This window comes from Corvus hawaiiensis, chromosome 4, assembly GCF_020740725.1.
Source record: "Corvus hawaiiensis isolate bCorHaw1 chromosome 4, bCorHaw1.pri.cur, whole genome shotgun sequence".
NCBI lineage: Eukaryota > Metazoa > Chordata > Aves > Passeriformes > Corvidae > Corvus > Corvus hawaiiensis.
Window position 1 is genome coordinate 74,670,929 of NC_063216.1, and position 21,403 is coordinate 74,692,331.

General features: G+C 39.4%; 1 protein-coding gene across 2 annotated transcripts in view; it reads right to left on the bottom strand.

The window, feature by feature from the left end:
• CELF2 (CUGBP Elav-like family member 2) overlaps positions 1-21,403 on the bottom strand; it is a 551,223-nt gene that overhangs the window by 362,889 nt on the left and 166,931 nt on the right. The window contains exon 1 of one of the 2 annotated variants that reach the window (XM_048302008.1): positions 16,062-16,541. The exons of the other annotated variant lie outside the window; for it this stretch is intronic. Within the exon in view, the coding sequence (XP_048157965.1) occupies positions 16,062-16,114 (53 nt within the window). The 5' untranslated portion in view covers positions 16,115-16,541. Of the gene's footprint in view, positions 1-16,061; positions 16,542-21,403 lie in introns of those variants that run through there. 2 annotated transcript variants of the gene reach the window in all.

Sequence of the window (21,403 nt, forward strand, 5' to 3'; positions counted from 1 at the left end):
CTAATTAGAAATGTGTGTAATGAATCCTACCTACTCTTCACAGAGTACCATTTAATTCCAAGTGTTTCAAGCTTATTTGTGCTTTTTAGACGTGGGCTGGCATTGAAAAGACAGCCATCTCCTCTGGAAAATACATATAATTACATTGCTGCTTTCAGTCCCACAGCCTACTGTAAACAGCATTTATGGAAGTACTGTAATCCCACATAATCTTTAAGCCTGTACATCAGGTGCATGCATGTGTATCCATGACATGTTTAAATCTAGGAGCCAGAATTTATTTGTGCTTTGGCAAGTGCTGCATACCCCCACCTAAGGAGTGTCCGTACATTTATTTATGTATGTGGGCTTGAATATCTGCTCATGTTTCAGCAGACCATTCACAGAGGTGCAAGGAGTTATTTAGACAGGAAGGAAATTCAGTTTTACCTTCCTTTACACCTCACATACTACACTCAGGCTGCATTCACAAGATCTTCGCACCCCTGGCATGAGTCAGAGGTTGTGCTGGTCCATTCTGCGCCAGCACTCACTGTTACTCATCTTGGGCATCACCAGCTGAGGTCTCCAGGCATTCCCCAACATTTACCTCTGCTTATTGTCCTCAGGAAGTCCTCCAGGACTTGTTTCAATTCTCAGATCTTTCCTCTTTGCCTTCTTCTTTCTAAGCCTTCTTTTTCTCCTCCTCTTCTTCAAGATCATTTCTTTCTAGAAACACATCTTTTCAGCCTCCCTTCTGGAGGCCACAAATGTCTCATTTTCAGTGGGTCTCTGAGAAACCTGGTCCAGTGGAAGGTATCCCTGCTTATGGCAGGGGGGCTGGAACTGGTTGAGTTTTAAGGTCCCTTCCAACCCAAACCATTCTGTGATTCTGTGAAAACAGTTTATGTGCAGAAGGACAAGAAGTGATCAGCTTGCTAATTGATGCATCAGAGCCATCTCTATTAATTGGAAGATTTAGCACATTCCACTTTTTCCTTAAGTCTGGGTGTTCACAAAAATTTACAGCCAGCCTGTAGCAGTTGCTGAGAGAAAGCAACATACTTTAATGCTTGGCAGTTCAAAAGTTCAAATCTGGACATTCACTCCCCCACATATCCCAATTATCTTGCTCATGTTAGCATTAATGATTTTTTTTTTTTTGGCTGCAACTGTTGTTAGACATGTATTAACTCATCTCCTGCAAATACTTCACTGCAAAGTCACATGGTTTGAAGCAGGATAATGATAAAAATCTGTTTGTATTTGACTATAACACTTGTTTACAGATTACTCGTGTGTTGATAAGATTGTTGTTCTCCGATGTTTTTATTAAGAGGTGTAAGGCAGGCATTAATCTCCTGATTTATGAGCATCAGCACTATGTATTAACTCTCCCTCTGCTAGATAACCTGTTGAGCTGCTGCTACATTTCATAAGAATCCCCACAAGGCAGCAAGCATAACTCATAAGCTAGATACATCCCTCCCCTCCAAAATACAAAACACATTTAATCATGCCCACAAATATTAGCTTTAGCTTTATGTAAGCCTCAAATGAGCAGACAAATCTTACTATCACTATTTGAAGTCTAAAACACTGGCAAGATTCCCAAGTAAGTCACTGTGGTTTTGGAGAACACTATGAAATTCAAGCAAAGCAGTAAAACACAGCCTGCCCCAAACAAGCAAATATATTCCTCTGCCAAACCAAAGTTCGCAAGGAAGTTAAACACAGGATTAGAAACAACAGAGATTCACAGAGAAGAAATGTCAGGAGAGGTTCATAACCTAATGAAAGTGTACCTCCCCAGGCTGAAGGCTGTTTGTGGTATGATATGCCTATGTGAAACTCAATCATCAACATTCTTTGAAGTCAAAAACAGTTAAAGGTGGCCAATGTCTCGAAGGAGATGCCTTAGCAGAAAAAGTCTTAAAAATGTCCCAAACAATGTTGTAATTTTGGACTGCGCAGATCGTAAAAAAACCCCCACTAAACCAGTATTTCGGCTAATCTCAGGATGCAGGAAAAAGACCAGACTCTCTTAGGAGCTCAAATGCCAAAACTGAGAGCATGAAGTATTTTTGAATCACTAGCCATCACTTTTCCTGTCTCAGTGAGTGCCAGTGAACAAGAGGATCATTCGAAAACTTGGCTACAGACCCTCATTTTCATTTTGTTTCTTTTAAACAAATACTTCAGCCTAACAATCTCCAGGACAAACACAGCTAAACAAAAAAAATCCCCACCCATCACTGCCTGATTATTAAGACCTTGGTTTGGCATAGAGCTTTCTTTGACAAATAAAAGCATAAATATGTTGTCTTCATACATAATCTGGACATGCAGCTAAGATTGATTAACACTGGTATGGAGTCTTAAAAATAACAGGTCTTTAAAACAGCAAACCATGAACATAAGAATACAAAGGAACTAGGGTTAAACTATTTTAAATGATTTCAAATCTTTGCCTGGAGTACACTGTCAGAAACCTTTGCAGGCTGATTTCTTCTGTGGGTGTTGGGCAGGAGTTTTATTTGGTTGCTATAGTACACATTTGAAAGGATCATGAAAATTTGGCCCAGAAACAGGACTGATACTTCCCATTCGGAATCAGGAAACATTAATATTACAGATAGCCCAGAGTGAGGAAAAGACATCACAGCTGAAGCAGAAGTGAAAGTTTGGTCAGAAGCTGACGTGGATTTTAGAAGAGTAGTTTCTCTATCCCTGCAAAGTCAGAAATATTTGTGTCATTCCTGTTTCAAAAACTCATGGACTGACAACCACAAAAAAAAAAAAAAAAAGAAGGCCTCAACGCAGGTTTTAAGGTTGTGCAATAATCTTAGAGGTAAAGAAAGCTCCATAATATGATTTTATATATATTTTAAAGGAACATATTAGCAAATTTCTGCATTTTTGCCTTTTGATTGAAAAAAAGCTTGTTGACTTTATGTGTCTTTGTGTGCACATGAGCATCTGTGCCTTTTCCCTGTGTATTTACAGACCACAGATCCCCAATCACTTAATCATTTTTCTTAGAGCCACAGAAAGTTTTAATGATGAAAACTGACAGCACAGGATTCATTATCTGTACTCCTAAAGATTTCCCAACACCAGGATAATGGGTAACACCATATTGCTCTGTGACACAAGTATCAAACATATAATGTAGGACCTTAGGCTGTTACTGCTGTTTCCCACCTCCTCCTACCACAGACAACACTGCACAGAAAATTGAATTTCACCATTTATATTATTGCTCTCTCAAACAAACAAGAATCATAATAATGAATGAAGATTTGAGGGGAAGAAGAAAAATAGTAAACCCCAATTTTTTCTAAACTTTACCAACCATATTTATGTAAAAAAAGTTTTGATTCTGTTTGAAGTTAAAAGATGTACTTTTTCCACAGGAGGGAAAGGGGGAGATCAGCTATTTTCGAAGAAGGAAGGGAAAGCTGCAAACAGCAGGAGTTTAAAGGAGCAATTGAGTTAAGAATCATTCCTGCAATTTGATTCAGTTCACCACAAGCTTAAGAGCCACTCAAAGGTTCAACTCAGGTTTTGATTTGACCCCTCAAATTTGACATTTACGGATTTAGGTTGACTATTCTGATTTCAAAATAAAATGAACACCATAGTCCCTTTCCACCCTGTTTAGGAATCAGATGTGTAAATATAGTCACATATGAATGTCAGCTTAATCCCTCCCATGTTTTTTGAACTTCTTGTTCAGCTTCTGAGATGCCTGGCAAGGAGATGGTAATCTCAAAAGTACTAAATTGTCTTAAGCCTCCTGAAAATAGGTAGTCAAGTAAAGACAGAAAACCTCTCAGGCACACTGCTTCAACAAGGACACTTTTAACTCTCTATAACATCAACAAGTTATCCCCCAGTTCTCCAAAAAACACCCAAAATCAGAGCCACTCCCCTCCCCCTGAAAAACCCCAAAATAAAACCCATGCTAAAGCAAATGAAATAATCAAAAAGATAAAGAAAATAAAAATAATGGAAAGGGGAAAAAAAAAAAAAAAAAAGCACCACAAAACAACCCTAACACTGCAACCACCAGAAATAGCAAAAAATCCCAAAGCAGAACCCCCCTGGCCCCACCAAATATAAATCTGCATCTGATTCAGCATGACAGGATCCAACCAAGATACACTCACTATCCCCAGAAAAAGAAAACAATTTCAAGGGCTTCAGCTCTTCCAGAATAAATGTTTCATCCCTAATGTGTAAAAATAATGTAGAGAAAAAATAACTTGCAATATTAAATGAATAAACCTTGGTTGAACATACAGGTCCTTCCACACAAAAATGGAACAAAATTAAAACCAAAACTATATCCAAATTATATCAAGGCTCTCTGTGCACATAATGCACAATATTTTAAGTCCACTATCCAACTTCAAAAAATTTGAATTACAACCTACCAAAGATTTTGTGATCTTGAAATCTTCAGGACCCTGTGTTTTCTGGTCAGCCTAATGTAATCCTTTACCTCAGAGAGAGGTCTGCATTTAACTTTGATGACCATTGCATCAAGCTCCCAGGAATTAAATGAGAATCTTGTTACATTAAAATAAAGTTGTTTATAATCAGCCATGCACAAGCTGTTGGTATGGCTAGCTGCCACACAAATCAAGGTTAAAACAGACCAGGCTTGCAGCTGAAATATAACTAATATGACATTATTCCTTCAGACATTTGGTTAGGCTGACAAATTTGTAACTCTGTAATTTACACAATGTCCCCATGACATGTGGCAGTACAGCTATTGTGTATGGAAATTTTTATCATGGGAAGGGGGAGGGAGGGAAGTCCACACTTTCCTTATGCAAATCCTTCCCACAGCAATGTCAGAATACATGCTGACCTGCTAAAGTGTACAATTTACCTATCTGAGAGTACAAACAGTTCAAATGGTGAGGGATAGTTGTTTTAATTCAATGAAAATTACCCCTTGCAACAAATTGGTCCAAAAAGTGGTTAAGATACTGTATACAATGCTGCTATAAAAAACCTGCATTCTTTAGTAACATAAGGCTTGAAAGGTTTGCTCTTTCTTTTTTTCACGCATTGCATCAATAAAGTAAATGTTGTTAGAATTCAGTAGTAGGAAGGAAAATTCAATGAGTAGGATTTTAACGCTCTTGTATAACACAGCAATTGTCTCATTGGATCAGACAGGAGTTTGTTTTATGTGACCTTCCATCCCTAAGAGGTACAAAAACCTCCACGGATAGTGATATGTTGCCAAATAAGGAAAGATTCTCCTTGACCTCAGACGGTAGTTGGCCAAAACATGAGGACTCGTATCCTTCCCCATTTTAATCCTATCTGATTGTAGATGGTCTCATCACTGTTAAAAATACATGTTTTTCCAATTCTAAGGATTTGGCCTTCAGAGTATCTACTGGCACAGTCACCTGTGAGCTAATTGCCATGTGGGTTATTGGTTTTAAATCTTTCACAGGATTTTTGTTTCTCCTTTGTGTTATGAAAAAGTTCAGAAGCCTTAAGTCACCATTTCTGAGAAGTGCCGTCTATTCTGTGCAACTCTTTGCTTCTGTAATTAAACACTCCCCAGAAGAGAGCCCTCCTGGCTCTGAAAGTGTTTGCTAACTCCTGCTGGAACCCCTTGGTTCAAGCACATTTTTTACCATCTTCCTGAAACAATTCAAAATTGGCAGCACCTACCAAGGCGATACAAAGATACCATATATAGGTAACTGCTCTGTTCCAGATCATCACATCTTAAGGGCCTGTCATACATACTGATTATACAGCTTCCTCCCTGCAAAGCTGATTTTATTCCATAGTGCCACACTAAGCTTCCAGCTGCTGGAGAAATAAAACATGCACAACCCTTTGCTGCAGATCTCGTTCTGCTTCCCCATCCCACTTTCACCACATAGATTTGTGCAAACTTCCTGTGTGGTCTGGCTGCTGGTGTGTATTACAAGAAAAAATGGGGGGAAGACAAGAATAAATGCAGAACTTGTTCTTTCCTCCAGACTGTCATGTTTTGTGATGTTGCAGCCTGGGCCCCAACAGCCTGGACCCCATTCACGTTCGAATCCCAAGCTCATGGTATACATGGCTCATCTGCATCAACACAGTTTATTTTCCCCCTGTTGTTACAGACTGTATTTTCATAATAACTGCTTAAATTTAATCCACCACGTGAATTACCCATAAAGGATGTACAATCAACCTTGTAATAACTTGCAGAGACATTAATGGGAAAACAAAGCAAAAATTTGTACAGTCAGATTAATACAGGTACACAGTACATTCAAGCTGGGTTTCGGTACGTTAAAGGGCATTTTGTTTTAAGGCTCTTTATTTCTCTTGAACAGTGGCTATTATGTTTTGGGGTTTTTTTGGATTTTTTTTGTTTGCTTGATTGATTTGGTTTTTTGTTTTTTTTCCCCCCTCTGGAAATTAACCGAGGTCTTTTCCTAGCACTTTTCTGCTACGATGAATGCCCAGTAAATATCTGTAATTGCAGCAAACATAATTCTAGCCAAGGTAATTTCTCATGTGCCTGTGAATAGGACAGACTTATGCCTACTGGAATGGGACCTGTGGCTTCATCCATGCTCATTCTTCTTTTTACCTGTATTCAACCACACAAATGTGAACAACAAAATTTTCTTTGAGGCAGATCAGATTTTTTTTTGGGCTATTTTGTCATGGCAAGAATAGTTTCCTATTTCTGTTCCTGGACACTCTGCTATGCCTGGTTGAACAGTATCCGCAGATACAATGAAGAAGAAAGGATGTAAACTACAATAACTGCATCCCAGACTCAGGTAGAAAAATTCAGATTGTTGTTTACTATAGAAACTACTGCTACAGAAGGTACTTTTAAGTTAGGGGACATCTTGTGAGTAACTTGCTTTTTCTCTTGGGTGTGAAGAACTGAAACTGCTTTTAAATTCTTCTTATGAAAACATTTGAGAGCAAAGATGTAAGAGGAGACCACAAAGTCCACATGAAATAGTGATCTAGCCAGTTTTGAGGCATCTTGCACCAAGACTCTGCAATTACACTTATTATAACTGCGTGCCCTATGTAAGCTCTCACTAACCACAGATTTTAATGAATCTCATGCTAACCAGAGCAACTTGCTGCCCATAGATGTAGCTGTGACTCTCAGTGAACATCAGGGAGATCTAAACTTAGTTAGGAAAAGTCCCAGAGCTAGATGTATGAATCGCGTCGTTCTGGGTTAAAAATGCAAACAGCTTGTGCTGGAATGAGAAAAAAAAAACCCAAAAACCAGCAACCAAAAAACCCCCAAAACCAAACCCAAACCCTCCCATCCCCACCACATTTACAAAAATCAGGAAACATTCAGCTCAAATAGGTAGCAAAGAAAATACAATACAGCAAACCTGGTTTCTCCTGTCACTGCTTCCCAATGATTTAAAGTTCATATGCAACTTATGTAGTTAGTTTATTCAGCTTCTCTGCAGCCTATGATGTCACAGGTCTAAGTTTGTTAATAGATTATGGTAAGTTTATTAGTCTACTTGAAGGCTAACTAAAGAGCAAAGAGTTGGGTAATCTGTTTCTTTTAAACACAGGAAAAAATAACTAGAAAATTAAAACTTAATGTAACCTTTTTCCCAAGAGCTTATTAGAGTCCAGGCTTCTGATAGAGTAAAACTGGGCATCAAAAACACAGGCTGGAATTAATCAATACAGTAAGTACTTTGACCAAGACATTTATTTCTTCTATTAGATTCAGAAACTTTATGTATAAAAAGAAAGATTTTAAGTCTCCTGAAAAACACATGGGCTCCAACTCCCAGTTACTCTGTCAGTAGATCTTGCTCAATGGAGCTTTGTCAGTTTGAGTCAGCTGGAAATCTAACCCCAAAAGTCTCATAAAAGACCCTGCCAGTTAATTCCTCTTGGAGTCAATGAAAGTTTACATCAGCATTTAAACGCTTTTCTCCCCATCACCCTGTTGAGACCTTTAATATCTACCTCCCCCTTCCAAGCCTGTAATTCTTCCCAGGCTACATAAATCCTTTATTTTGGCATCTCCAGCCGAAACCTGACCCCAGTCAACAACATTTCGCAACTCTTGGAAGATCAGTTCTTCCAACAAGGAGGAAGTCCAAGGGCTACAGAGACCTCCACCAGTCTCTGAAGTGCCAGAAGCACTGAAGTTCTTCCCCAAGACCAAACCAGGGCAGAAAGGATGTCCAGCTGATGTGCCAAGTTAGCCAACAGTCCCAGCACCTCTAATGACAGGGCACATAAAAAATAAGGTTCAAATACCTAACAGGGATCATGGACCCAATACTTCAAATAAGTTGCATGGAAATTTTTTCAAATCTCACAGTAAGTAGAAACCACCTCTGATTAATATGCAGTAACCCCTCGCTCGCTTAAAACAAAGATTAATTACAGCCTAAGAGATCAAGTTATCAAATTCATCCCCAAATGCTTGAAGGTGATTTTAGTTACTATTTGCAAAATTAGGTAGTCTCAGCTTGAGATCTGCCGGTGCCTCCTAGTTCAGGATTAGTGGAACGGGTAGTAGTGCTCGGGTGACACGTGGAGATTAATTAAATTGTGGATTTATAGCCTATTCTTTGTGGGGAAAAGTTATTAACTCCACATATTTTTCAGAACTGAAATGTCCACAGCTTCAAAGGCTCATTTAAGTCCTTTCTATAACGTTACTCTTGTCTTTGGGAACCAGAAACCAAGAATCCAATACAAAACTCAGAATCTTAAAGCTAAAGGAAAAAATCCTAACCTCTCCCCCCTTTAAATCTTTCCATAGTATCTTACAAATCCTTGGGTGGAATATGTTTAATCACTCAAAAGTCATACCAAAATTTTCAACCCCAACTAAATCCTGGTTCCATTAATCTACTAATATAATACATAAATGTACTCAGCCATTCACGTATGTTAAACTGAAAATCAGTCTTCTACTACCGAAGAGTATTGCAAAATTACCCGAACAAGTACATTAATTCTTTAACAGATAAAAATTATCTATACACCATGTTTCTAGGAGATAACTGGCTACAGGTAATTTAACTTGATATCTGAAGAAGAAGGAAAAAAAAAATCCAGCACGACTGACATGAAAAATTTTCCAATAATCCGAAATCCATCCATTCCACAAAAGAGAGAGTACAACTGTGATAATCACTGGAGCCTCCCAATATTTCTACCTTTAGAAAAAACTTTTAAAACTCAGTTGTAAAAAACAAATGAACTGCAACAGAAAACTCAGTGTCTGCAAGTCAACAGGTGTTCAGTAACAAAGTGGTCCACTAATACCAGTTTGGGACTGATTCAAGAACAAGTGTCCTACAATGAATAATCACATCATTCTTCTATGCTCAAGGAATGTACGGGCTTATGCAGATGAAGAAAAAAAAAAAGAAGAATTTCTTTCACTTGTGATGAAACATGAGGAAACACACACAAAAAAATCTGACAAAATGATATAAAAATGTGATTAATATGAGATTAAGTTTGGAGTTTTTTTAATTAAGGAAAATTAGAGTATAATCAGTAGAAGCACGTTCAGCTGCTCATATAAAAAAGGTTGGATGGTAACACTTAGGTTATGATAAGGGGCTTTTTAGTGCCACAGAGCATTTTTCAGGAGTATTAGAGCACCTGAAGTCTGAACAAGTTTGTTGGGAGACACTGATACCCACCAGACAACACCCAAAGGGAATAGTTAGAGTATTTTCCTAAGAGATAAGAAATTAATCTCTTACACAGGTCAAGCAATGGAAAATCTTAGTAACAAAGACTACAAATCTCTCTGGTTTCACTTTCTTTTTCTCCCTCCTCGGTACAGCATCTTGAGACTATCAGGAGTACAAGAGATCTTTAATGAATCTCTCTTCAAAAAACCAAAGCCTAACAACTCCCTGGAAAAAAAGCTGGTGAGCACAAGGAATTTGTGCGGCTCTTCCTTGGTGCTGTCTTGCAAAGGCAGAAATAATGAAGAAAGGGTTTTAGTAAACAAGCAAGGAATTAGGTACCCTCAAAAGAATTAAATTCTATTTTCTGTTAAATAAATTATTGTTATGAGGGCAGGTGATGAAATGCCCAGCCCCAAGGCTGAGCCCCCAGTGCTGTGAGTTTTATAGGACAGAGCTGTACATCTCTATAGCCGTGAAAATCTTATAGCCAAAGTAAATAAGACAGATATTAACAGGTCCATTTTACCTCTGGGAACTGGGGCACACAGAGATTAACTAACACTTCCAAACTAACACAGAAAGCCTGGAAAAAGAATGAAGTTATAACCTCATCTCTCAAAGACAGTGTAAGGCTGCCACTGCCCGGTTACCTTTCCTGTGTACAGGCAACTTCCTCCTTATATCGGTTCCACCAAGTGCAGAACTAGACAAAGCTTGAAATTTGAATGGGTGGTTTAAGAAAGATCTGGAGGAGTACATTAGGACTGCCACTGATTTAAGAGATGAAGATGATGAAATTGTAGATGAAAGTCAGCATCATTAAGTACTGTGTGCAGGAAAGGATGATTCTGCTTTTACCTGCATCCTGCAACATGTGCACCCATGTAATTGGATGTGAGTAATCACCAGTCAGGAACAAAATTCTTGGGTATAATAGGTGAATAAACAACACAACCTCCATCTCCTGTCACAAGGAGGGAACCTGAAGTCAGTGGCTCAAGGTCTTAGCAGGGAATCCACTCCAAACACTTTCCATGTGTCCCAAAACACATATGCAAGACAAATTTACGTGCAAAAGAGCCCTTCCAGTGCATTTCTTTGTTAGCAGCTGTAATTGGTGAGCCAAACCACAGAATTTCTTTGTTGTAAGATGTCTGGACTCAAAGTTAAAACTGTAAAGCCAATCAGATCAATTCATGGAGGAAGCAACCATCAAGGAAAAGCCATAACTGCTGGCACAAGTCCCTGAACTGCAGATCACTGGTGGCTGGTAGAGTGTTACTACACCTCACTGTCACAGATGCTGGCTAGACAGCTATGCTGCTGGTTCAGGTTCTAGGGGTTAGGGCAATTTAAATAATTAGGCAAAGGAATGTGGCAGCAGTAGTAAGTAAACCTTTTTGTGAGAGATCATTCACTTGAATTGGATGTTTAAATCCCCCATAAAGCACCTGGAAGATTTAACAACTCATGTCCAAATGAACAAGATGTAATGAGCTTGTACACAGGCTTGATATGAAAAGTGGATTGTTTTTAGCAAAACGGCGGAGAATAACCTCTTATTGAAAGGAGTGATAGTGAATTTTAATCAGGGGAAAATAAAGATGAAAGAATAAATCTGCACAGGCTTAGAGGAGGACTGCATGACTTTCTCACTGATCAGCAATGGATGCAGGAATGTGTTACATCCTAATCTGCTGGTTTCTGTTTTCTTTACTTGCATCATCCCATAGATCCTGCCTTTTTAAGAGAAAAAAAAAAAACAAACCTAACAAAAGACCAAAGAAAAGCTGCCCATATTGTCCTCTACAAAGTGCAATGGAAGCACAAATAAAAAAAACATGAAAAAAAATTTAAAAATTCATACTTCAATGCAGCTGGCCCTAATTTTTCATCCCCATATTATTCACTTGAATGATTGTAGAGTTACACATTCAAACTGAAAGCAGAAGAATCCACACTATGTTTTGCTGCTCATATTTAGCTTATCAGAGCTTGGCAACAGCCAGCATCCCCCTGGTGATTCTCATCTGTGTCATGACTTGGGACGTGTGTAACCCGCACTAACACTCCTTTCAATGCCATCTCTGACACTATCTGCATTTTTGGATTAGTAAACTGGAAAACCATTTCTCAAATGTGTTTTTAGTTATTACAAGATACACACACCCTCCTTCCACGCTTTTTTTTTTTTTTAAACCAAGCATATTGTGGCAATTAGGAGGGAATTTGTATTCTCCACTGACATCTGAAATTCCATTTTCTGTATTTCATGGTGGCGATGGAGTCCAGCATTGTATCCCTGGGCCAAACTTTCGGGGCTTGTTTCCTTTTGTTTTTTGAGTACTGGCTGAAGAGAATATTGTCCAGGTCCTCAGCGTAAAGCTCAAGTGAAATATTTTCTTTTTTTCTTTTTAGTCCTTTTTTTGAGCAGTTATGTGTTGGGGGTCCATGCATGAACTGGTCTGTTCAGATACTGAATACAGAATGCCTTATCTTAAGCTTTGCTCAATTTATTGTTCTGTGCCCACGGCCAAATTTGAGCTGTTGTGCCTACTTTCCTCCCCCCTTTCCCAGTTTGAACATTTTGAAGCTATTTAACCCACCTCAATTCCCAGGCAATCACAGGGGTGGATGTAGGGATAGGACTATTTGCCCAAAACAGCTCATAATGCACACACCAACACAGCTGAAATTGCTCCTTCTGGGCTGATTTGCCAAGCATGAAAAACAATTTTTTTTTTTTTCCTGAAAAGCCCAACCATTAACAGGCTGTTTGGATGGTGTATGTGGTGGAAAAAGACATTTTGGAAAGAACATTTGAATTGGTACATCCGCCTGACACAATGACGTGTTGCAAACAAGATGTTCCCAACTCCACCAGCCAAGTTGGACGGGCCGGTTCAATAGGACTTGTGAAATTCCAGTCATCTGCATGCAGAGCAGACACTAAGGTTCCCTGCTTCCCAGTCTGGGGGCTGACCACTCCTCTGAGTAAAAACTCCTACTCTTTCCTTGGATTTCACCTTGAGGTTGCAAAGTCAAGTTAAAACTGACTTTTAATTTTTTTTCCTAGCGATGTGCCATAGAAAGGTCACATATTTCTTCAGAGAGGAATGCAAAAGGGGCACAAGGTCTTCCCTGCATAGGTAACTTATGTGATTTATAGTGCTGACTTTAGCCTTGTTGGAGCCAAATTAAGGCAGAAAAGCAACAGAGGAGATGTGGCCTTGAGGAATTAATTTTTTTTCCTCCTTTTTGTGGCTGTCCTTTCCAGGCTACTGCTCTGCTTTTGCTGCTGTAGGGGCCCAGAGCACAGGATGCTCCAGAAACCATTGTCCCTGTCACATATAGGAGCAAAACCACATCCCAGAAATTCTAAACAGGGATTAGAGATTTTCTGGAATCAAGGCAGCTGATTTTGGTCTCTCTTATGCTCTAGGAGGTCTTGATCCCAACTCCCATCTCATTTTAAAGATGGTAAAAAAAAAAAAATCCATGTGTTCACTTTCCAGTAACTTTGGTACTCAGACCACTCTGAATAAATCCAGTGAAAGAAAATGCACATTAAACTGTGTTTAGGGCTCTTGCACCCAGAGGAAGCGGAGACTTACCAGAAACTATTGCAGCTCTCACTGTCCTGCTCCAGACAGACACAACCAAAGAGGGAGGCCTGATGTAATATTATATATACACACATCATATTGGCATTTATTTAATACCTCTGCTAGCTCTCCCAGCTCAGCTGGGTGAAGTCCAGCAAAATCCCCTGTCATGCTCCAAAACCACCCCTCCCTCCTTTTAGGCTTCACCACCAGCCACAACCTTGTTTGTTGTTATATTGGACCTTCCCCTTCATTATTACCTTTATTCACAGGTCAAAGGATGTGCTCCCTGAGGGTTTGGGGAGCAGGGCAGAGGAGCCAGAGCTCAGCTGACATAGGGTTAACCAGCACCAAGGCTGCTCTGAGCCCCAGGAATTATTAAGTCCCAATGTAAATATTCCCACCTGCTGCCTCCACAGGATCTTCATCCCTCAGTCTTTTCCCAGCTAATCAGGCCTCAAACTGTGATGGAGTCACAGAATAAATTATGAGGGTGCAGAAAGTAAACAAAAATGAGGATTTACCAGTATAGGACACTAGTTTAGAGCTAGTGGTGGCATTTGCTGCATCAATTCATTTGAGTCCGAAAAAATTGGTTTGTGACCTAAAAGAAACACACAGAAACATTCCTCTATTTCTTATAAATATTAGCTCCAGGATTCTTTGGGGACACACTAAAACCAGGAGCTTCAGAGGCATCAAACAGGTTGGAAATTGGCCCACAGAAGAGGAACTAAAATTTATAAGAAAAGGTAGAAGTGGCATTGCAGTTTAATAAGTCACAAGCCATAAGAGCTGTGTGATGACTTCTACCTCTTTTTTTTTTTTTTTTTTGTTCAGTGATCATTCTGCTCGTATTACATATTGCCTTTTCCCACCTCTTAACCTTCTGCATCTTGCAGTGGAGCTGCACAATGTCACATCTGTGCAGAGCTGCTGTTCTAATCATGCACAGAAACTACATAGAAATGTCCAGACTTAATCACATCTTTGACCGACTCTGTGTCCATACAGATGCAATCTCCACATTCACACTCAAAGTTGGGAAACTTCAGGCATGCCGTAGGGAAGAAGTGCCAGGGAGATATTTCTTTTACAGGCATGTAAAAAATGGATTTTTAAAGAAAACAGGATTCTTCGAGAGGGCAACATTGTCTCCTCCTTAAATCTTCTTGACTTTCATGTCCTCTGTGTCATCTTTCAACTCAGCACAAACCTGGCATCACCTGATCTGTCTTGCAGAGCAATCAGAAATAGTCTCACAGAGCTAGATAAAACTTAAAATAATTCCTAGAATAGCTCTTCTGGAGCACACATGCTGTAAGGCAACACAAATGGGACTCTGCAAAAGCACTTCAGTGGCATTCGTTGGTGGTGAGTCACAAAAGCCACCCTGGCTCTGGTCCAGTGCAGGGTGAGCACCCAGCCCAGATGCCCCTCCCAGCCCTGCTCTCCTCCATCCCTCACAGCCCTGCGTTTGAGCAAACATCCACACGGGATTTTGGAGTTAAATAGGAACTCATCATTCTGTGCTGACAGTCCCAAACGACTTGAAGAATAAAATAAAATAAACTTGCAATAAGCCTGCTGTGCCAAGTCTCATACCACCGGCAAGGAGAGAGAGTCTCAGTCCACAGACCTACACAGAGGCTCAGAAAATGGTCAGAGAATTTTAAACTCCTAAAATAGAAAGTTCAGTGAGGAAAAAAGCCTTAGTCATGTAAGTAGACTTTATATTTTGACTCTGAAATGTTGTTTTTCCTCTTTCAGTTCAGAACAAAATAAGTTCTTTAAAAAATTGTATCAAGAAGCTAAAGTATACTTTAAAATATTATTATTACATATATAGCATAATAATATCACAATTCATAGCCCCCAGTCCCTGTAATTTTCTCAAAAAAATTATTAGGTGCAGCTTCATGTTTTGCAAAAAAGCTGAGGGGTATCTACACAACTTTATATTTAAGTGATTTTATAATTTTGCCATCTACACTCCCAGATGTTTCCAATGTCTTGGTGAAGTTTCTGCAAACCATCTGCAAACTTTTATATGTCTGGATTCTCAATAAGGCAAAACCAGGCACTGACAGCAGCATTAAACACAGACATTTAACACCGTGGATCTTCAATATCTGTAGCAAGAATTAATGGGGATATTTTTTTCCCCCCTTATAATTTTTTAGCAGTTCAAATTACTGTTTATCACTATGCAAATTAAAGAAACCCAAACATTGGTGCTGAAGATAAAAAAGTTGCAGCTTTTAAGTGCCAAACACATGCCTTAAGAGAGGCAACAAAGTGTAGAAGTTTCAGCAACAACCTGAAACAAGCACTTTAGTCCCCCTTCCTTCCCCCAAGACTATTTTCCACTTCTTGATCAACTTTCATGCTGTTGGTTTTTGCTTCTCTGGAGTTTCCCATTCATTTCCATTCAGAGCACAGCAAGATAAGCAGAGAGTTAATGTTGCAGTTGCAACTGGTGTGAGCCTTTACTATTAGCTTGAATTTACAGAGCAGTCTCTCCTTAAAAAGAAATTTAAAAACAAAGAATTGCTCACTGCACTGTAACACTGAGAAGTATATTTAAAAATTCTCTCTCGGGTCTCTCTAAACATCTGTTCAAAGGTTTTGCTGTATCTTAAATGGGTCTAATTACCAGAAACTCCTTTCTTACTTAAGCCCAAGTCTCACATTTCGATTACAACTCAAGCTCCAGTTAATTTAGGGCTAAACCCAAAATGCCTGCACCAAACAGAAGAAAATATAGGCCTACCTTAAAACTTTCCAGCTCTTCAGAGGATCCAAGTCAGAGATTATAGACACCATTGTAGTAATAACAATAATAAAATACGTATATTAAAAACAACAAAAAAAAAAAAACAAAAAAAAAAAACAAAAAGAAGAAAAACCACGGCAGGGAAGGCTAACCACAAAAGCAGCAAGTACTCTACTCAGTGTGGGAATGACAACAAACCCAGCACAGCTCTTCCTCCTTCTCAAGCTGATAAGCACTTGTCCCAGCTTCTCTCCACCCCCAAAATCAATCTTGTGCTATATTGCTTCACAGTCCCAGTTTCATTTCTTCACCACTACCTTTTAAAGCCCTTGTAATCTGCTCCAACTGATCAAATTTGACCTTTTTGTAGTCCACTTTATTCCAAGCACAGCCCTCAGTTAAATCTCTCTTTATTAACACCGTCCTTCTTGGCTTTCTTTTGGAACAAACACAGCTCAAGCTCGAAGCCTCCAGTCTTTGCCAGCAATCATTTACAGATTACTGCAAGCTGCAGTCTTCTCCTTTTGGGTATTTTCTTCTACCTCTGAGGTTTGTTTTTATATTATTTTCTGAGTGTTGTTGGTGGTCTCCCTTTCCCTGTTTTGTGCAGGTTGGAGTTTGACACTTTTAAAGGAGGGACTTTCTAATGCAACTCCTCTCCCACCCTTCCCTCCTCCCCTTGTCCCTCACCCCCATATGGAGAAACAGACACATGCATTAAAAACAGTTCACAACCTTTAGAATACAGAATAATTTTTTCCCCCCCTCTGTTCTTTAAATCTATTAGAGTTGATAGACTTAAACACAGAAGCTGTGCCTGAAATACACTGATCTAAAGCAAGACTGCTATTATGGTGGAATAATAAAAAGTCTAATCATGCAAAGCCAGATGTAACCCTTTGGATGTTTGAAAGGGGAGAAGGTGCCTCTATAGTTCCATTAAATAAATTTCTTTTTTTTGCTACTTAAAAAATAAATGATAAAGCATCTTTCTGATTACTATGGTGATTTGAAAAGTTGTGTAACTGCTGATAGTGTGTATTTGCTTAGGAAAATTGAGTTTATTGGCTTCTTTTGTGTTTCTGTAACACATTTGACATTGATTTCCCTCTATTTAAATATTTCTCTTGCATTTGTTTCCCTTCTAAATCTTTTCCATTCATCCTGCAAATGACTGTACCTCTCCTTGAGCTCCACCAATTCATTAGGATTTCTGGAAATTCCCGAATTAAAATTCTTTGGGGGAAAAAGAAAAACAGTACCTTATGAAGTGTTCAGTCAGAACCGAACTACCCCAGTTGGCAGATACTTCCACTTTGATATTTATATCACAGGCATATGCTCCTAGTTTCCCTCTGCCACCAGTTCTCTCTCTCTCTCAAAAAAAAAAAAAAAAAAAAAAAAAAGATCAGCCCTTGTTTGTTAAAAGCAGTAATAGGTGGTCACATAGAGATTTGGGAGACTGGTCATGTGGGACACGCTCACGGAAAGATCATAAAGAGTATTAGAAGACATAATAAAGTTTAAAATCTTCAACTGCCTCCTTCTTTGGTGAGATAAAAGTGAAGTTGCGCCTAAACCATTTCAGGCTCCCTGGTATGCTGTAGGCTGGGTTTGGGCAGCCTGAACCCCCCCCCCCTTGCTGGCTTCACAAAGGCCCCACAGTCTTGCCCTGGCCAGAAGGTGACACTGAGGCTTCCCACCACCCAAAAAAAGAGAATGTGACCGTTTTGCCTGCCAGACAGCAGCCAGCTGATAGTGGTCAGACAGAAGCAACCAGTTTTAAATTACCCAGACACAAAATGCCTTCTTTACTCAAAGGCCAGAGCATCACTGACCCCTCATTTAGGAGAAACACTGAGTCATCTCCTGCCTCCCTCCCTGCCTCAGCCAGGTGAAGCTCCTGGCTCAGCATGAGAGGCCCTATCAGTTGATCAGTTTATCAAGTCAGGCCTCAAGTTCAGACTTCGGAATTTTACATCCCCCCCTAGGCAATGCTTCCAGCAGTTTTACTTTGTCTCAGAGGGGTGTATCGAGGAAAAACACATCAGAGTCAGCTGATGGTGAGATTGCAGGTGCAGATCTGGGGCAGGAAGGTGGAGGACAGCTGGGGGTTACAGATGTTCCACCTCCCTCTTAATACCAGTGGGGCACAGGGTGTTTCTCACCTGATACACACATGTCTCCGAGCAATTCTGCAGAGATAAGGCTTGTATCCTGCTCTGGAAACTTTGGGCCCTCTATTTATTTAAGTACAGGAGGTGGGCAAGATGTTTGTAATGGAAAATTAAATCCAGTTGTTTCTTTGTGGAACTGAGGAAATTTCATGTTTTTTAGCATGGAAAGAAAATAAGAAGAGATTGGTCAGTGTTTCTTTTTTTCCTCCCAAAAGTTTGTAAACCACTGTTACAGATGTTAATCCCTCATTTGAGGCTGGGGAGGGCATCAGTGCTTGCAGCACACTGCCTTTTCTCTTTCTTTCAAAACCCCATCACCATTTGCTGGTTTTAGAGCTACATTCACCTATTTTCCCACATAAACTTCTCATTGAATATTTCATATTGTGCAAACATACTGATGACCAGGCACTAATTAAGAAAGGCTTCAAGCTTAGCCTGCAAGGAAAACAAAAATCAAAACACCCTGACCTCTCCTGTCACACTGACAAGCCAAGTTTGTGTCCTTGTCACATCCTGTCCCTCCACTGTTGCAGGTCAAGGTGAGAAAGAGGCAGATGCTCTGTCTTTATACCTCACTCTTTATACGCAAGATGCTCAGTGTCTCTTACTCTGTTCATCCCAAAATTCCACAAACTATGTCTATTTCGAGAATTTAATCTCTAACAAGTACAACTTATACTTTCCATAGATACATTTTTCACTGTCTTCCCACAGAAAGTGCTCCATTATTTCCACCAACACAGCCGCATGAAAACTATCCTGTCGGAGTAAATATACTTATTCCTTTCCCTTTTGCACTTATTGTGTTTGTTAATATTTTTTCATCTTAAATTTTTGTGTCTGGAACGAAAGCCATGTCTCCATTTTGCAGGACCTTGCTGGCATTTTGTCAGCTTTTCCTACAACACTGAGGACAGCAACTATAAGCCTTCCAAAAATAAAACTACAAGATCAAGTTTAGCACAGAGGAACTTGCGACAGGCAATGGATTTTCCAAAACAGCCTCACGTGTTTCATACAGCATGTAGCTATAGTAGGAGAAAACAAATAAAACAGAAACAGAAACTCACTGTAAACTTTAAGTCTTGTGCTTGGATAGCAGACTCCAGCCCAGATTTTAGCTAAATGTTTTTTCTGTTAGGGCTGAGGACTTTATCTTCAAAACTTTTATTTTTATGCCTTAAGAGATTTCCTATGATCTTCAGCTTATTTGCCAGGAAACCGCCAGCACATCTGTGAAATATTACTTAAGCAAATTTATTACAGTTAGCCAGAAGCCAACAACTCCAAAAATTTTCTCTACCTGCTGAAATCCAGCCTATTCTGTAATTTGGGTCTTTCATGCCATAACACGTTCCCCCAGAGAGGACTTATCAGTTCTCAGTTAATATGATAAAGAAGTACAAGCTTTCCAAGATTTTGAGTCATGTTAAAGTAAATATATATATATACTTTTGAAAACAGCATTCCTGTATACACACATACACAAAAGGATCTCTAAGCAATGTCATCATCCTTAGTTTAGACAGCTGTGGAGTCAAAAAAGTTCCAGATCAGCTAGCTACAAACATTTGAAGGTCAAATACAGGACAAAGCATTTAAGAAAGCAAAAGCAGTTATGGCTACTGAGCATTAGAAAGATGATTTTATGTCATGAAATTTTTTTTTTTCCTCCCAGCTCTTTCTTTAACAGAATCCTATTGGACCGAGAACTTCATGGTGTTGGGCAGGATAATAAACCAAGTATAGTAAGCAGTTTGGGTTTGTTATTTAATCTTCTTTCAAGGGTGTTATCTCACTCAAAATATTTTGGGAGCCAAGGAAGGTCTGCCAGAGCACAACCTTTTAGTCAAGGTGCCCAGCAGCCTGGTTATCAGACAATAGAGAAATAAATAACCTCCTAGCATCTTCCCAATACATATTTTCCATTGCTCTTTCATACAAAGCAATATTAAGTTATTTGAAAGAAATCTTGGTCTTTTACCAGGAAAACCTTACTCTGCCTGGGGAGCCTGCTGTTAAACAAAAGCTGAGCTGTTAAAGAGTGGCCTCCAACTTCAGGGCTGCTGTTGGGGGCTGATAAAGGCTCTTCTCCAGACTGTCTCATGCTGTCCCTCCCCATCAGCCTTGCCATCCCCCCTGCCTCTCCTCCTAGTCCCTGATGCCTCGCCTTTTAAGCAATGGAGTGACTAATTGAAAATGCATTCCAGTGCTTTACAAGCAGCTTTTTCTTTCCTGCTGACCAGCCAAATGTTTTAGAGTTGGCAAGATGCTGCTTTAACTTGGGAACTTGAGCACTTGTTCATGGCCTGGATGTGTGAAAAAATTCTGGCTGAATTCAATAATTCTGATGAAAAAAAATAATTAAAATCTTACTCCTAGAACTGGTATAAGTGAGTCCAAGTATTATTATGAATATTTAAACCTAGTCCATTTTCTCTTTGTGAAATACATAATTTGGGAGACAAGAAATTTTAAGTCCCAAGTCTAAGAAATTCCCAAAGTCATGCACTGGTGCTTGTTCAGAACCAGAGGAAAAGCAGTCACAAACAGGCATAAATCCAGCTGATAATTACCCTTTGAGAACTGGGAACTGTAACCAAAACACCCTGGAGACAGCAGTCACTGATTCACGGCAGGTCAATGGCCAACTGGGCTGGGATTCAGCATGTCTTATCACACACTGTAACTTAGAAGTTGGCTTCATGCAGCAGCTGCAGAGATTGAAGGGTTTTGTTTCCTCGCTGATTGTACAAAGCCTGCACTTTAACAGTTAATCATTAATCTTAAATTGCATAAATGTGTCTCATACTTATCGACTTCTCACTTTTACAGTCTGCAGAGACAAACTTTCAAGAGATGGTATTTTTTTTTTAAATCCTGATTGTGTTTTTAATGGATTTTCAAGTACTTTCAGGTTTTTGCTCATGACAACTGCTGCAATAAAAGGCCTCACGAACAAAGATGTGTTTTGTGTCTATTCACCTAGCAGAAAATCACTATTACGACATACTTCATTATGAGAGAAATGCTTTCCAGCCTCTCTGAAGAGACAGTCATCCCCAAACTCCCATCAGCCTAATTGTTTTTAAGGTGTTTGTAGTTCACTTTAAGCAGGATATGAGCCAAACATTTATGTCCTCTGCTGAATTTCTCTTT